This window comes from Syngnathus typhle, linkage group LG13 (genome assembly GCF_033458585.1).
Source record: "Syngnathus typhle isolate RoL2023-S1 ecotype Sweden linkage group LG13, RoL_Styp_1.0, whole genome shotgun sequence".
NCBI lineage: Eukaryota > Metazoa > Chordata > Actinopteri > Syngnathiformes > Syngnathidae > Syngnathus > Syngnathus typhle.
Window position 1 is genome coordinate 9,776,260 of NC_083750.1, and position 14,124 is coordinate 9,790,383.

The 14,124-nt window shown below is 45.6% G+C and overlaps 3 protein-coding genes across 8 annotated transcripts; 1 reads left to right on the plus strand and 2 right to left on the minus strand.

Moving 5' to 3' along the window:
- Positions 1 to 22: 22 nt before the first annotated feature.
- LOC133166062 (serine/arginine-rich splicing factor 11-like) lies at positions 23 to 5,818 on the minus strand. 6 transcript variants are annotated; one of them, XM_061296048.1, is made up of 12 exons: positions 5,518 to 5,818; positions 4,873 to 5,006; positions 2,253 to 2,368; positions 2,111 to 2,191; positions 1,845 to 1,882; positions 1,630 to 1,763; positions 1,489 to 1,558; positions 1,284 to 1,403; positions 1,050 to 1,139; positions 884 to 967; positions 622 to 802; positions 23 to 537 (listed from the first exon to the last, which is right to left on the minus strand). In XM_061296048.1, the coding sequence occupies exons 1-12, from the start codon at positions 5,637 to 5,639 to the stop codon at positions 328 to 330; spliced, it is 1,380 nt and encodes a 459-aa protein (XP_061152032.1). In that variant the 5' UTR covers positions 5,640 to 5,818; the 3' UTR covers positions 23 to 327. The 6 variants fall into 6 exon arrangements, with proteins under 6 accessions (XP_061152032.1, XP_061152031.1, XP_061152033.1 ...); XM_061296047.1 differs by having other exon boundaries at positions 1,050 to 1,142; XM_061296049.1 differs by having other exon boundaries at positions 1,050 to 1,142; positions 2,569 to 5,006; positions 5,518 to 5,533.
- On the plus strand, positions 5,800 to 11,176 carry rpe65a (retinoid isomerohydrolase RPE65 a). The gene is made up of 13 exons (XM_061296045.1): positions 5,800 to 7,563; positions 7,660 to 7,742; positions 7,829 to 7,979; positions 8,166 to 8,273; positions 8,347 to 8,488; positions 8,567 to 8,714; positions 8,919 to 9,133; positions 9,205 to 9,344; positions 9,413 to 9,542; positions 9,655 to 9,769; positions 9,840 to 9,934; positions 10,006 to 10,117; positions 10,639 to 11,176. The coding sequence occupies exons 1-13, from the start codon at positions 7,553 to 7,555 to the stop codon at positions 10,782 to 10,784; spliced, it is 1,596 nt and encodes a 531-aa protein (XP_061152029.1). The 5' UTR covers positions 5,800 to 7,552; the 3' UTR covers positions 10,785 to 11,176.
- LOC133166066 (RING finger protein 11-like) lies at positions 11,166 to 13,936 on the minus strand. Its single transcript, XM_061296055.1, has 3 exons — positions 13,327 to 13,936; positions 12,699 to 12,868; positions 11,166 to 12,583 (listed from the first exon to the last, which is right to left on the minus strand). The coding sequence occupies exons 1-3, from the start codon at positions 13,447 to 13,449 to the stop codon at positions 12,412 to 12,414; spliced, it is 465 nt and encodes a 154-aa protein (XP_061152039.1). The 5' UTR covers positions 13,450 to 13,936; the 3' UTR covers positions 11,166 to 12,411.
- Positions 13,937 to 14,124: the final 188 nt, after the last annotated feature.

Genomic DNA, 14,124 nt, shown 5'->3' on the forward strand with positions numbered 1-14,124 from the left:
CAAAAAAAACATACTACACAGCACCATTTACCCAACGGTTTTTTATTTATATAAAAGAAATCCTTAATAAAAGAAACATTTCCAAATAACGAGACGCTAACATGGACAAGGGAGAGCCTACCAAAATGAATGCGTTAACTGTAGCGTTACGTGAGAAGAAAAGCAACCACTTCCAACTTGGACTTCCAGTTTAAATGTGACAAGCATCGATGCGCTAGTGACGGGTGGAATGGGAGGCAAATAACGACGGGGAAAATGTTTTCTACTTCTTTGAATCACAATTCACATTCGGATGGACCGAGTGGGACGGAGCAGGAGACGGCACACTTAGTCACTCACGTCCATGTCATCCTCGTGAGCCTCGGCATTGTCGTTATCGTCGTCATCGTCGTCGTCACCGTTGGCTTGTCTCGAGTCGCCATTGCCGTCGGCGAACTGAGGCTGGTAGTCTGAATCCGAGTAGTCGGACGCCTTCCTCTCCTGACGCTCCTTCTCGCTGTCGTAGCCTTGCTCCTCTTCGTCGTAATCCCTCGTGATCTGAAATCATATATCGGATTGGATCGTGTTTTAGGGCTTTATTTTTATTTATTTTTATGCGGTTTGTTCTTTGTTTGCTTTTACCTTGGTGTCTCCCTTTTCTCCTACGTCAGACTTCCTTTCCCTGTCCCTATCCTTCTCTCTGTCCTTGTCCTTGTCCCGGCTCTTCTTCTTCTTGCTGGTGGATCTTTCCCTCTCTTCTCGCCCTCGGTCTTTTTCGCTGCGGCGCTCTCGCTCCTTGTCACGCTTCTTTTCCTTCTTGTGTCTGCGGTGGTACACAAACGGCCACTCGTTTTACATTCTTCAAACCAAAGTGCGGATGTTTATCCCGCCCCCTTTTGCTAACCTGCGAGGAGACGGGGATCTGGAGCTCCTCCTCTTGGGCGACTTTTTAGGAGAGCGACTGGCGCTGCGACTGCGCCTGCGTCTCCTTCGCCGGGAGAAGAGCAAAGACAAACAGTTGTAAGCATGGCTCTTCCCTTCAAAGGGTTAGCGAACGTCCCGCCACTCACCGGCTCACGCTGCGTGACCTCCGAGTGGTGCTGTAACTCTTGGGCGGCGTCTTGGACCTCCTCCGTGCCGCTTCTTCCTTCTTACGATCTCTGCTGGGAACGTGGTGTGTTAGCGCACTTACTGGCATGAACGTACAACAATGTGGAGCGACGGTGACACAGTCGACTTTAACGTCAAACAAATTCAGAAGGAAAATTCTGTGGCCTGATGAGGCAAAACTTGAATTCTTCTACCTGGATCGCGTCCTGGAGCGCCTGCCTCTTTCTCTGGAGCGGCTTCGCCTCCTGCGAGGGCTTTTGGAGCGCCGCCTGCTTCGAGAGACCGAGCGCCGTCTAGACCTGCTGCCGCTTCGCCTGCAACGTTGGCAGCATTAACAATCTGATTAACATTAAAAAAAAAAAAAAAAAAAAAACATTTCCTTTGTTTCACACTACGCACCTGCGCCTGGACCTGGATCGGGAGCGCCTCCTCCTGGACCTGGACCGAGAACGCTTCTTCCGGCTCTCATCTTGTGGAGGCGACACCAGATCAATGTGAGAAAATAACTCAGTGAAGACGGAAGAACAACGGTAGACTCACTTCCGGGTTCTATGGCGGCAGAAATGAGCGACTGCGCCTCTCGCACTCTCTTCATGGCTTCCTCCATTTCCTTGTTGGCGGCGTCTGCTTTGAGGCCGGCGCTCAGGTTGAAGCCGGCGGCCAGCGGGTTGAGTCTACACCACGACGCGCGCGTTAGTTAGCTCGTGCGGGAAACCACAAGACATCACACTCTTGACACTTTTCTGTGCACTTACTGAGGATCCGCCATGAGCTTCAGCAGCTGGTCGGCAGCCTGCCAACAAATGACGATATGCGAAAGATTAGGATCAAGTGGGCACAAACCACAGTAGTGAGCAGTAAGAGCGAGCCTGATCTTCTAGTAATGCCACATCGTCTTTCGTTTGCTTAAAGAAAAATGTCAAGGACTCCAAATTCAAAATGATAAAGAATTCTATCAATGTATGGAAAACGATACCATGAAGCCACTAAGGCAAAAATGGATGTCGAACCATGCACCCACCTGAGGATTCATGTTGGGTCCCGGGAATCCGAACGCAGCCATGGCATCCATGTTTAGACCGGCAAACGGGTTTCCGCCCATCTGAGCAGAGAAGACGAGCGTTACGTCGAGTTGCGGCAAAAGAGGCGGTTGGGCATCTTACGGCGGGGTTGGGCATGGGGTTGGGCGTGGGGAGAAGTCCTCCTCCGGGCAGGATCCCCGCCACGGCATTGGCCGGCGCCAGCAGCGACAACGCTTTGGCCTCGTCCGGGATGGATCCTGAAGAGAACACAGGGCGGCGTCAGGACGGGAAGCGGCGTCAACGCGCGCCTCAAACATGTCCAAGAAACGTGGCTTCACACTGAGAGGTTTTACCTTCCAAGGCTGTGCAGACTTGAATACAATGATTGCAGTGACACAAACTAATGCTGGCAATACAATCACACTAAGTCCAATGAACACTGCCAAGAATGTATCACCTGAACGTGTTTGCTAAGTCATGAACCAAACGTGAGCAAGCCCAGCTCTTCTCCAATGGGCAGTGAGTTTTCATTTAGACGGTTTACTCAAACAAGCGACTCACTCACGGCGCCTTCGCTACTAAAAAAGCACACACAGAGAAAAAAATCGGAGATACAAACAACAGAGAGAATTTTAGGGCGGTTGGCAAGAAGTCTTGACACAATGTCTCCATAAATAAATAAATAAATGAAAAAATAATAATAATCACAGTGAAATATCACATGACAGCTTCAACCTGCTGTAACATTAGGGTTTGCTTACCTGTCTTTGCATTTTTTTTTAAACAATCAACTACTCAAGGGAAAAATAAAGTCTTTTTTTTTCAACTTTTTCCTTTGATGGTCTTGCATTAAGCAGCACAACAATTGAACAAACACACACACACACACACACCCGTGTGATGAGAAACCTGTACCGTTTCAAAACAAAACAATTTAGACATACAATTATCAAAAACGAGCAGGAACCAGTGCGCTCCCTAAAGCTAACACAAGGGGGTCTCAGTGTGCCACTAAGTTAAAAATTTAGATTGTTCCGAATGTTAAGCAAGTTTGGAGACAGTCACAGGTTCTCAGTGCGGTCTTCACAGAGGATAAAGAATATAGGCCTGTGAGTGGCACCAATCTACTCGCGTTGCTTAAATGTTACGCAACACTGAAACACCAATTGGTTAGCCTTTCCCCATTTTGCACGGTTTGCTTAGCATTAAGCGTTTTGATTTACAGCAAAGGCCTTAAAGTAATACACGTGCTGCACATTTAGCTTGACAGTAAATTCACTTGCCGCCAAATCGATGCTTGTTGTGAAGTGCGCGTCGAGTTCCCCGCCACCACAAAACACAGAAAAAGAACCAACCAATTGTATTGGAGGAAACTTGTAAGTTAGGTCTCAGTTGAATCCCAAGGCCCCTCGGTCCATAACCCTGAAATGTTACGTCATCTAAAAATCTGCATGCTGGTCTTCGAAAAAGCACGACAAACGCGAGGCCATCTTTACAGCTAGGCTTCGGCCATGATTCTCTGGCCTGCAACTCTTACTTTTGACTTGAAATGCACGAGTCCCCCAAACTAACCCCCCCCCCCCCCCCCGCCTTAATGCTCTAAAACCCTTAACAGATATTGTGGACACACACACGACAACATGTAGACAAAACAAGCACACTGGAGAGAGCGAGAGAAAGAGAGCGAGAGAAAGAGGGGGGGAGAGAAAATGGCCGCAGGAGACAAATTAAGTCGGGTGGTATTGTCTGCAGGAGCGTTTCAGCCTGCGGGACTGGCTGAGCCAGGGAAAAACAACTGTAAAACACAACAACAAAAAGAAGACCACTGTTAAATGTCACACAGTGTAGCAACATCCAGTGAGTCATGTCGACGGCCGCCTCCGATGCAGACTCTTACGCAAGCGCTCCCAACCACTACGGATGCTCACATTAAACCTGTTCTGCATAGCAAGTGTACAGCGGAAGCATCTATATTTAAAACTAATTATGGAGGGTGTTTTTTTTTTTGGGCACTCACACATTCATAATCAAGTTATTTTGGAAGCGTCCAATACATCTACTAACGTCTACACGTTGATACGCCACGGGAGGACTTTTTGTCTTACGTTATGGTCATCTTCGGGCCATCATAACAAGAAAAAGAAAAAAAGTCTTGCAAAAAGAAAGTGAAACTAGAATTAAGCTGTACATTTTGAGAAAACGAGTACAAACGAAGCAATTCTGTAACCTTGTATATTAATCGGTGCTTCACTCTAAAGCACCTAGGAGAGATGGGGGTTAATTTAAGAAGAGAAAGTGGAGAGAGAGAGAGAGAGAGAGAGAAGGAGAGACAACAGAGGACAAAATAAGAGGGGTGGGGCTTGAATGCATCCTGGCCTTTTGCAAATGTTTACAGTCCCCTGTTGGCGGGCAGAGGACCACTTTCAGCCATCAACCAGGGGGCTGCTTTTGACTTCTTCACTACAAATCCACACACACACTCGCACACACACACAGGCACACACAAATGACAGAGAGAAGTTTAACAGAGGATAGTCCGGTATGAGGGGAGAACTTAAATGCATATGATTGAATTCAAAACCCACAGTTTGAAATTAGTCAGCCCAGTTCCCATTCAAATTTTGGTATACTGCTATGGATTTTGGGGGATCAGAGAACAACATTGGTACAGTACACCAAAATCTCCATTACATGAACACACTCGTGATTACCAAATGAGTCGATTTTTGATTATTTAGCGGGTTTTCGCGAGGACACAAACCTTCGGCAAACGGGACCACGATCAGTGCTCGGTCGACAAAAACAGTGTTGGTTAGATGTTGGGACACGCCAACAGACTCGGGCTCCTGGAACTTCACAAAACACACACGTGACGTCACTGGCATAGGGGAATCACTGTTGAAGAGAGGGAAAATAGTCAATTCAAGCAAATGGAAGTTCTGCCATTGTCTCTGCAGCGCTTTGAAATCAAAGACTTCATTGTTGAGATCGCCTCGTTTCCGACGGAATCGCTAAAAAAAGCACTTGACGTGCACTCACTTTTCGGGCACGAGTTTAAAAAAAAACGAAAGTTTAATTCACACAATGCATGCATGCTTCCGACCTTGGGATGCACTTTGTGGGTACAAATTGGTTTGCAGGTTAGTTTCACAGCCAAAGATTAAAGACAAAATATTCTGATAACTACTACACAGTAATCTCTGGAATGCAAACGGCCAAAAACGATTAAAAAAACGGGTTTTTGAACGCAACATTCAGCGGCGTTAGCTAGCCAGGCTTCACAAATCGCGTTAGCGGGCTAGGCCTTTGTCGATTCGATGTAGCCATCACAGTAAAATAAGCAAATAACTGCAAAAGTAAATCCCCAGTAAAATTAAGCAATCGATCCGTCGTTTTTTTCACTCACTCTGGTGGAAATAACTTGAGCTCTTCGATGGTTCCCAGGAAGCCAAAAAGAGTTCTCATCTGCTCCGACGTTGTGCTCGGCGACACGTTCGTCACCTGGACTACCTTGGTAGTGTAACTCATCTTTACCGCTTAATAAGTAACACTACCGTCAAATATTTGGATTGAGTCACTCTTAAAGTGACCGTAGGTTGATTCAAATAGCGATCGAATTAGATTTTCGCCGGTTGGGTGCTAACTGGTAAAACAACAGACTACCACCATTTCGCGGCCATGTTGGGGGATTATATGATGCGTTCCAGTTCGGGTGGGAAATCGGAAATGTGAAATTGCCAAACGGAAACACCATTTGGAACACCACCCTACTGAACTGCTGTGTTCGAATGTGGTGGAAAGTTTTTTCACAAAGGACTCTGAAACCGAGAACGTTCATATATGAGTGACAAACGTCAGGTTGCGTCCTAATAGGTGCCCGGTTAGATGACCACGACGTCTTTACTGTCAGTGTTGTTACAAAAAGCTTTCACGTGTGTGTATTTCATATACAAATTTCACGACCTTACTGTTTCGAAATACAGTAATCGGAAAAAAAAAACTTTATATAAAATACCGGTAATGTCTTTCGACAACTATGATGGGACGTCACAAATTTCCTGAATTTCGGGGTTCCTGAATGCGCCACCAATACGCGTGTGTTCAACTCGAAAATGGAGGACGATTTTCACATGAAAACGCACGTCGTACTTTCTTCGATGGAAAGTTGTTAGAATTCGATACATCTCGTTTCAGTACCAACTCTGTTTTTATCATCTTTGATAGCTCATCGTGTAATACACGGGCAAAATCTAAAAAGAAAAACAAAGGTCAATCACTTAGGTATTTGAAATGTTGCAGCGACACATGGGTTTTACGTCAGGCTAAATCGATTTACGACTCCTTTGAAGCATCAAAACGTGCACATAAAACCAAGCATACAAAGGAATTGAAAGTCTGTCCATAATTCTGACGTGATCTAAAACAGTTTTTCATCAAAGGCTTAAATAAATAATGCAATTCTTGACACGAATGTTAATGTTCCGTGAACGTCATCTACAAATAAATTCCAGCAGAGGTCGCCAGTACTGCTTGCGCGTCACATTGGCTTTGTCCATGCCTATGTACTCAGTGCATCAACCATTAACAAATAAATCAATGTAAAAACGATTCCCCTCAATCATACATATTAATTGTAATCTATAGTACCCTTAAGGGGACATGGAGGAAAAGTTAAATAAATGCACCCCTTTCAGTCATATTATTGTATTCTTAAATTGTAAACTTCTGCTTAAATTTCAAGAGTCTGGAATTAATATTTTAATTTGTCATAAAGGTCGAAAAAAAGTAGTGCAGCTCAATGCCTCGTCACTCATGACCAATTGGTATAAACAATGCAGTGTTTGTCTAACATAATCCCCCATACACCTGGATTAGAACTGCACAGAGGAAAGCAAAACACAATAAAACATTTTACATCTAAGGACATCTGGAAAAACAAATATTACACTACATTAAAGTTGTAATTCTATGCAAAAATTATGGAAACCTTGGGAATGCAATACATGTGAGAAAAGATAGTCGAATATTCAAGAAAAAAAAAGGGTACCTAATATGGTAGCTTGCCTTGATTGTGGCAAGGCGGAGTATAGTATACTCTGCATGACTGAGCAGACATTAAACGTAAAAAGGTCAACCTTGCGGCAAGGGGAAAAAAAAAACCTCCATTGCGAAATATTCCTAATTCTGAATGTTTTTTGTCACAAATCCGGCTTCACGCGGGGCCTGCAATTGAGACATCTAGCACGGGATATTTCACGACACAATAGGATTCTTGTTCACGCTTTAACGTGATTGGCCACAAATAAAGCTGGGTAGGAGTGGAAAAAAAAAACGATTGAAAAGGCAGCTTACGAGGGGGCACTTGATGGATAAATAGCTTCAATCAGACCAGGGAGCGCAAAGTTATACTTTGATTTGTTTCACCAGCACGGAGGCGAGTCATGGTCAGCAGGTCAGTTCAAATTGGAGTAGATTCTTTTTTTTTCCGCTTGTTGTTTCCTGCAAATAATTGAAATGATGTTGAATCAATTTAACTTAAACCGAGCAGATTTGAACACCCGGCCGGCGGCTACAAGAAAATCTTCGAGACATGCGAGGAGCTTGCCGAGCCTCTTCCAGCAACAGTCATAGGTTTCTTTTAGCACTTTTTTTTCCCCATTGATTATTATGACAAAGCACTTGGGTGCCTATTTTGTGTGTTTTCTTTCTTTCACCAGGAAGGATTCCTTCCTTTCTGAGGGGGAGTCTTCTGCGTTTGGGTCCGGGTCTTTTCGAGGTAGGAGATGAACCCTTCTATCACCTCTTTGATGGACAGGCGCTCATGCACAAGTTCGACTTCAAGAACGGACAAGTCACCTACTTTCGCAAGTACGATGCCCGGAAAGATGATCATTTGTTGGATTAAAACTCGCTTTCACTGTCAAAACTATTTCTTCTCTGGTTATCATGACAAATCTAGAAAAGGTTGATAAGAGGAGATTGTCACATCCACTTAAATAAATGATACAAAAGTTGTAGTTTGACAGATTAATTGAATTGACTTCATGCTTGCAGATTTGTCAAAACTGACGCCTACGTGCGGGCCATCACGGAAAAGCGTGTGGTGATCACCGAATTTGGCACGTTCGCCTATCCCGATCCCTGCAAAAACATCTTCTCCAGGTATGGAGGCCACACTTTTATGGTTTCTCCCTCAACGTTGCATGCTGAATGTGCGTTAAAACCTGTGGCGTAGGTTTTTCTCTTACTTCAAGGGCGTGGAGGTGACCGACAACTGCCTGGTCAACGTCTACCCGGTGGGCGAAGACTTTTACGCCGTCACCGAAACCAACTACATCACCAAAGTGGACACCGACACTCTGGACACACTGAAGAAGGTGTGCAGTGTGGCGCCGAGGAAACAAATACAGCAGAACCTCTTGTTAAAATCAAACCGCTCGACTATCGTTCCACAGGTGGACATGTGCAACTACATCAACATCAACGGCGTGACGGCGCACCCCCACATCGAGAGGGACGGCACGGTTTACAACATCGGCAACTGCATGGGCAAAGGAGCCACGTTGGCTTACAATATTGTCATGATTCCGCCCACCCAAAAAGGTTTGCGGTCGTAAAAGTTTCGTGGACGAAGGGTTCGCTCTGGCCCCCTCTAGTGGCACACAAATGAATCGCTGCCCAAGTACACGAAGTTCTATACTGCCTATCCATCCATCCAAACTGCTGATTGCGTTGAATTAAAATGTTTATTTTAAAGCTTTTTATTTTTTTGCAATACTTTTATCCAAATCGCACGTCCGACCTCAGATAAGTCGGACCCCATCGAGAAGTCCAGGGTGGTGGTGCAGTTCCCCAGCGCCGAGAGGTTCAAGCCGGCCTACGTGCACAGCTTCGGCATGTCGGAAAACTACTTTGTATTTGTGGAGACGCCGGTCAAGATCAACCTGCTCAAGTTCTTGAGCGCCTGGAGCATCCGAGGTTCCAACTACATGGACTGCTTCGAGTCCAACGAGAGCCAAGGGGTCCGTTCAAACGTACAAGTGGTACAATTTGGAATTCTGGAGACTAAAAATAATGGCAATTTGCCTTGTAGACGTTGTTCCACATCGCCAGGAAGAATCCGGGGGAGTACATCGACCACAAGTTCAAAGGGGCGGCCATCGGCATGTTCCACCACATCAACACCTACGAGGACGACGGCTTTGTCGTGTTCGACCTGTGTGCGTGGAAGGGGTGAGTCGCACAAACGTCGACTTCGCTCTGACACCGTCGTCACGCTCGCCGTTTACCGTGCGCGTCAGCTTCGAGTTTGTCTACAACTACCTGTGGCTGGCCAACCTGAGGGCCAACTGGGAAGAGGTGAAGAAGGCAGCCATGATCGCGCCCCAACCCGAAGTCCGCAGATACGTCATTCCCTTGGACGTCCACAAGGTCAGTCGCGCCGAGACGGCGAGGCCTTCTCTCGCCCTGAAACACAAGAAACTTATTTTTGTTGCTGCGCAGCATCACATGGTGTAAATGGCTTTGAATTGACTCGATACAGGAGGAACAAGGGAAGAACTTGGTGAGCTTGCCTTACACCACAGCCACGGCTGTCATGCACGCTGATGGGACCATCTGGCTGGAGCCCGAGGTGCTCTTCGCCGGACCTCGTCAGGGTAAAAGAGCGTATTGCCCCACTTGTGACGAATACCCCAATCCAAACAATTCGTTGTGATACGCTTGCAGCGTTGGAGTTCCCACAAATCAACTACGAAAAGTACGCGGGGAAGAACTACACCTACGCCTACGGCCTGGGTCTCAACCACTTCATACCAGACAGGGTGCGACTTTGGCTCGCCGACAAAACGACGCGCTCACACACGCTGGCTGCATTTTGGATTTCGTCTCTTAGATCTGCAAGTTGAACGTGAAGACCAAGGAGACCTGGACTTGGCAGGAACCGGACTCGTACCCCTCCGAGCCCCTCTTTGTGCAGACCCCTGACGGTGTGGACGAAGATGACGGTACGGATGCTCAGCTTGAATGTTAGGTTCATGTACGACTCTAGAATTTCCACAGCTATGAATCCGAGTGTGTAAATCAGATGGGATAGACTCCAGCGCACCCAAATTAATCAAAGAATAATCGAGTCAGGATTGTTTTTTTTGGTTTTTTTCCATAATTGCCCAACTCTCCTCATTACCTGAATGAGGACAAGGACAGATGGAAGAATATCTAGTGATCCACTTTGGTATGATGGTTATTTGTTTTTTTCTAAATTCAAAAGCCTCATAATCCGAAACAATCTGTCATACTGTCGCCACACTTTTTATATAATCAATATCCTTAACGGTTTTAAGTATAAAAAGAAGCTTTACTCACCCAAACGAGGCGATGTAGAAAGGGGTGGTGACCGAGTGTCTCTCTTCACATAAGAACCTCTCGTCATACAAGCAGAAAAAGATATTCAGATATGAAATAAAAGTCAGCTACTATACATGAGAGTTGAACTTTTAAACCCAATTGAGCTCGGTGTTGTGTCCAGGCGTGCTGCTGACCATCGTGGTGGCCCCCGGCTCGCAGAGACCAGGGTACCTCCTCATCCTCAACGCCAAGGACCTGTCGGAGATCGCCCGGGCCGAGGTGGAGTGCACTATCCCTGTCACCTTCCACGGCATGTACAAGCCCTGAAGGTCCACATTTTGGGGCTCACGCAAAATAAAAGTGCTCTTCGGATACACAAGTGTTTTTTTTTTAAATTATTTTCAGGAGAACATTGTGCCAGCAGGATATTCTTACCGTCGAGTCAGGAGTCCATAAACCGACATTCTCGAGATACTTGTGGAGATTATATTCGTCACCATAGAAATTTGGAATTATTTGTAATGTACTAAAGACGGATTTATTATGCAACTCGGATCTCAAGAGTCAGAATGCGTCAATTTCTAATCCGAGGGGGGGGGGGCTGCTGTAGCAATTGAGACAGACGGGAGGGAGGTCTTTGAATGCAACAAGGGAGTAAAAGGACACAAATTGATGTGCTCATTTGGATTGTTAAGAAATCATACTAAAGAAGGTCTTTGCATATTTATTGTATTTTTTTTCCCGTTACACACGAGGGCTGGTTTGCCCTTGTTCCAACAAACCAACACAAACATTAGAAATAAAAACAAGGTTACAGGAAACAATGCTCACACTAGTTTTAAAAACACCGCAAGGGGGGGGGGGGGGGGAATGTGATGCAAGCTCTATTCTTGTAACTCACAGAATTTAGGTTTGCACAGAGGTTTGTGCAGTGAAACGTCCCTCTGTCTCCACCATATGCTGAACGCAACAAAAAAGAAAATCATTAAGAACAAGAAAATGTCATTATGCCACCACCACGGTAACCTGCTGCAACCAAAACAAAAATGATCTCATGATATTCAATCATGTAACAGCTGATTAAGTGGACGAAAGCAAACTTCTGTCCGTACACTAATGAGGGTGAAAAAAAGTAAGTGTTGATAGTGCAAGGTTATATAATAAGGTCTACATATATTAATATATTATTATTATTTGACATATTGTTCTAAAGTGCAAACCAGTGGATTGGATGAAACATGTGCAAGCATATTGCAATCCACCTGAGCCCTTTACATTGGCTGACCTCATGTTGTCATATGTTGTTTTTTTTGGGAGGGGGGGGGGGGGTAACATTCCAACAATATTGCAGCCCATATTGCTGAAGTTGCTGTGTTCACATCACATGAAAATAATTTTTGACTCAAAATGGCCAAATGCATCTGAAGGACACTAAGTACCTTGGTAGGTACTGCTCTTTTGGTTAGCAACAGAGTCCAAATGCACAGTTGACTCTTGAATGTTTTTTTTGAAGAGGGGCATCTTATTGGGGGGCACTATTTGATGAAATATCACCGCTTTACGTAATGTGTTTATTTTAATTCCATACATAAACGCCGCACGCACACACGTGAGCCAATCAGAATGCATAAATATATCAAGTAAAGCGTGACTGCGCCGAGACATTAGGCAATTGCTGCTAAGGGGTGGAGATATATTTTAAGATTTTGGGTGAATAATTTAATAGTCAGGTGACCAATGAGGCCGGCTCACAAGTGGTCACACAAACACACATCTGTGCTACAGTTTTGTCGTTCTTCGCGACGTGTGCGTGTGTGTGTTTGGTGGGGGCTTATTTGAAAATCATCTTTCTCATAGTGCAAGACGACAGCCAACCTTTCTTGTTGTCGTTTTTAAGCTCCACTCACTGTTGTCGCACACGAGGCGAGCTGACAAAGGAGGGAGGAGGCGGGCGTCAGTTAGTCTCGTAGGTGGAGAGCAGGGCGGCGTCCACGGGTTCCATGCAGGACGGGCAGGTGAAGGACCTCATGAGCCAGTCGTCTATGCAGTCCATGTGGTAGATGTGCATGCACGGCAGGAACCGCACCGGGTCGCCATACACAAAATCCAGCATGCAGATCACGCACCTGTACAGACCCCCCCCAAAAAAAATTCAACCGTCTCTCGCCTGCGAGTGTTCTGATCTGTGCGGACGCTAATGTTATTGAACTAGCAAACACATCCGCATGAAGTCAGACTTACTCTCGGATCTTTTTCTCTGAGCCATCTTTTCCGCCGTCGTACACGCCCTTGGGCAAGTGCTGGATCAGTCCGATGCGCTGAGCGATGCGAATCTGCTCGTCCTCTGTCAGCTGCGTTGCCAGACGGGCCTGGCTGGGCGTGGGGTGGTACATGGGCATGTGCGCCTGCTCCTGATGGAGCACACACACATAAATATTGTCCAGAGCAGGTTTTCACTTTTGCCTCAGATACCAAAGTGAGAGCCAAGTTTTTAGTGACGCACATACGTGTTGACATTCTTGAAAAGTCAGTCACGTGATGAAAGTGACTGCAAAAAAAGTTGCATGTTGACTACACGATAATTGAGGCAATATTATGTACAATGTTTTCAAGTCATCCATGTTCGATAGCACTGATCCTCAAAAGGGTTGCGGGTAGTCGAACCTATCCGGTTTTTGGGTGAGGGGCAACCAAGCATTTACACAAGACAAGTTTGAGTCTTCAATTAACTGAATATGCAGTTTTGGATAACAATGGCCATTAAAAATACTTCTGAATTACACGTCTAGTTATTTCGAGCGGAGTTTGTCTTGCTGATTGAATTGCTGCTCTTAAATGATTCAAGTCCGAGTTTAGTTACGTCGCTCACCTGGTAGGGCGGAGGCGGCTCCAGGTCTGGATCCGTCCCGTCCCCGAAGCTCGCCCTGTCCGACTGCGTCTCATGAAGCAGTGAGATGTCGTCCGACGTGGGTGATTTCAAGCAGTTGCCCATTTTGTACCCCTTTTTGTCTTTGTGTCGGAGATGTCAAATTAAATAAATGATACAACCGACGCCCACCGTGATCTTATCTTTAGGTTAGGTTACACACAAAAGAAGGATTTACTGTAAAGACGGCATGTTCCCTGTCACTTTTTAGCAAAGCCTTCTCAGTTTTAGCTCATTTTCTTTCAACGCCAAAACTCCGCGTTGAAAAACAAAAACAAAGAACTCCTGCTAGCGGTTAGCCAGCTAGCTTTGTCCACCAGCTGGGCGACTTCCTCGATCAGCGCCGCTCATTTTCTCGCTCCTACGGAATGTTGTACACAACGAATAACCACGACGGAGCCGACTGTTCAACTAAACCCTCTCGAGCACCGACAATGGCGACATGTTCGTGTTTTATCCTTCACGAGTAACATTAAAATAGTTTTCAAGCTATCCTGACTCGCTCGACAGTGACATGCTAAGTGTCGTTTGGATATGACGTCAGTACCTAACTCTCTACGCTCATTGGCTAGTTTCACCAGATCCAAAACAATGAGAAAATCCCTTTACTGCATACGTCATTGACAAACAATAACAATACATATATTTCAACTTTTAAATTCAACTACTAAATATGTACACACGTCACTGGTCCCAAAAATGCACATGGCACGTGCATAGGAATAAGTAATATTTGATCAA

Bases quoted from the DNA above. Each gene is read 5' to 3' on its own strand.
- LOC133166062 (XM_061296047.1), bottom strand. From the start codon at position 5,639: ATGAGTTACACTACCAAGGTAGTCCAGGTGACGAACGTGTCGCCGAGC. The intron at 1,559-1,629 runs GTGAGTCTACCG...CGCCTCCACAAG, and splicing joins TGCCGCCATAGAACCCGGAA to ATGAGAGCCGGAAGAAGCGT. The intron at 803-883 runs GTTAGCAAAAGG...GTACCACCGCAG, and splicing joins AGATCCCCGTCTCCTCGCAG to ACACAAGAAGGAAAAGAAGC.
- rpe65a (XM_061296045.1), top strand. The intron at 7,980-8,165 runs GTACGATGCCCG...TCATGCTTGCAG, and splicing joins CAAGTCACCTACTTTCGCAA to ATTTGTCAAAACTGACGCCT. The intron at 9,543-9,654 runs GTCAGTCGCGCC...GACTCGATACAG, and splicing joins TTCCCTTGGACGTCCACAAG to GAGGAACAAGGGAAGAACTT.
- LOC133166066 (XM_061296055.1), bottom strand. From the start codon at position 13,449: ATGGGCAACTGCTTGAAATCACCCACGTCGGACGACATCTCACTGCTT. The intron at 12,869-13,326 runs GTGAGCGACGTA...GTGCTCCATCAG, and splicing joins AGCCGCCTCCGCCCTACCAG to GAGCAGGCGCACATGCCCAT. The intron at 12,584-12,698 runs GTAAGTCTGACT...GGGTCTGTACAG, and splicing joins TCAGAGAAAAAGATCCGAGA to GTGCGTGATCTGCATGCTGG.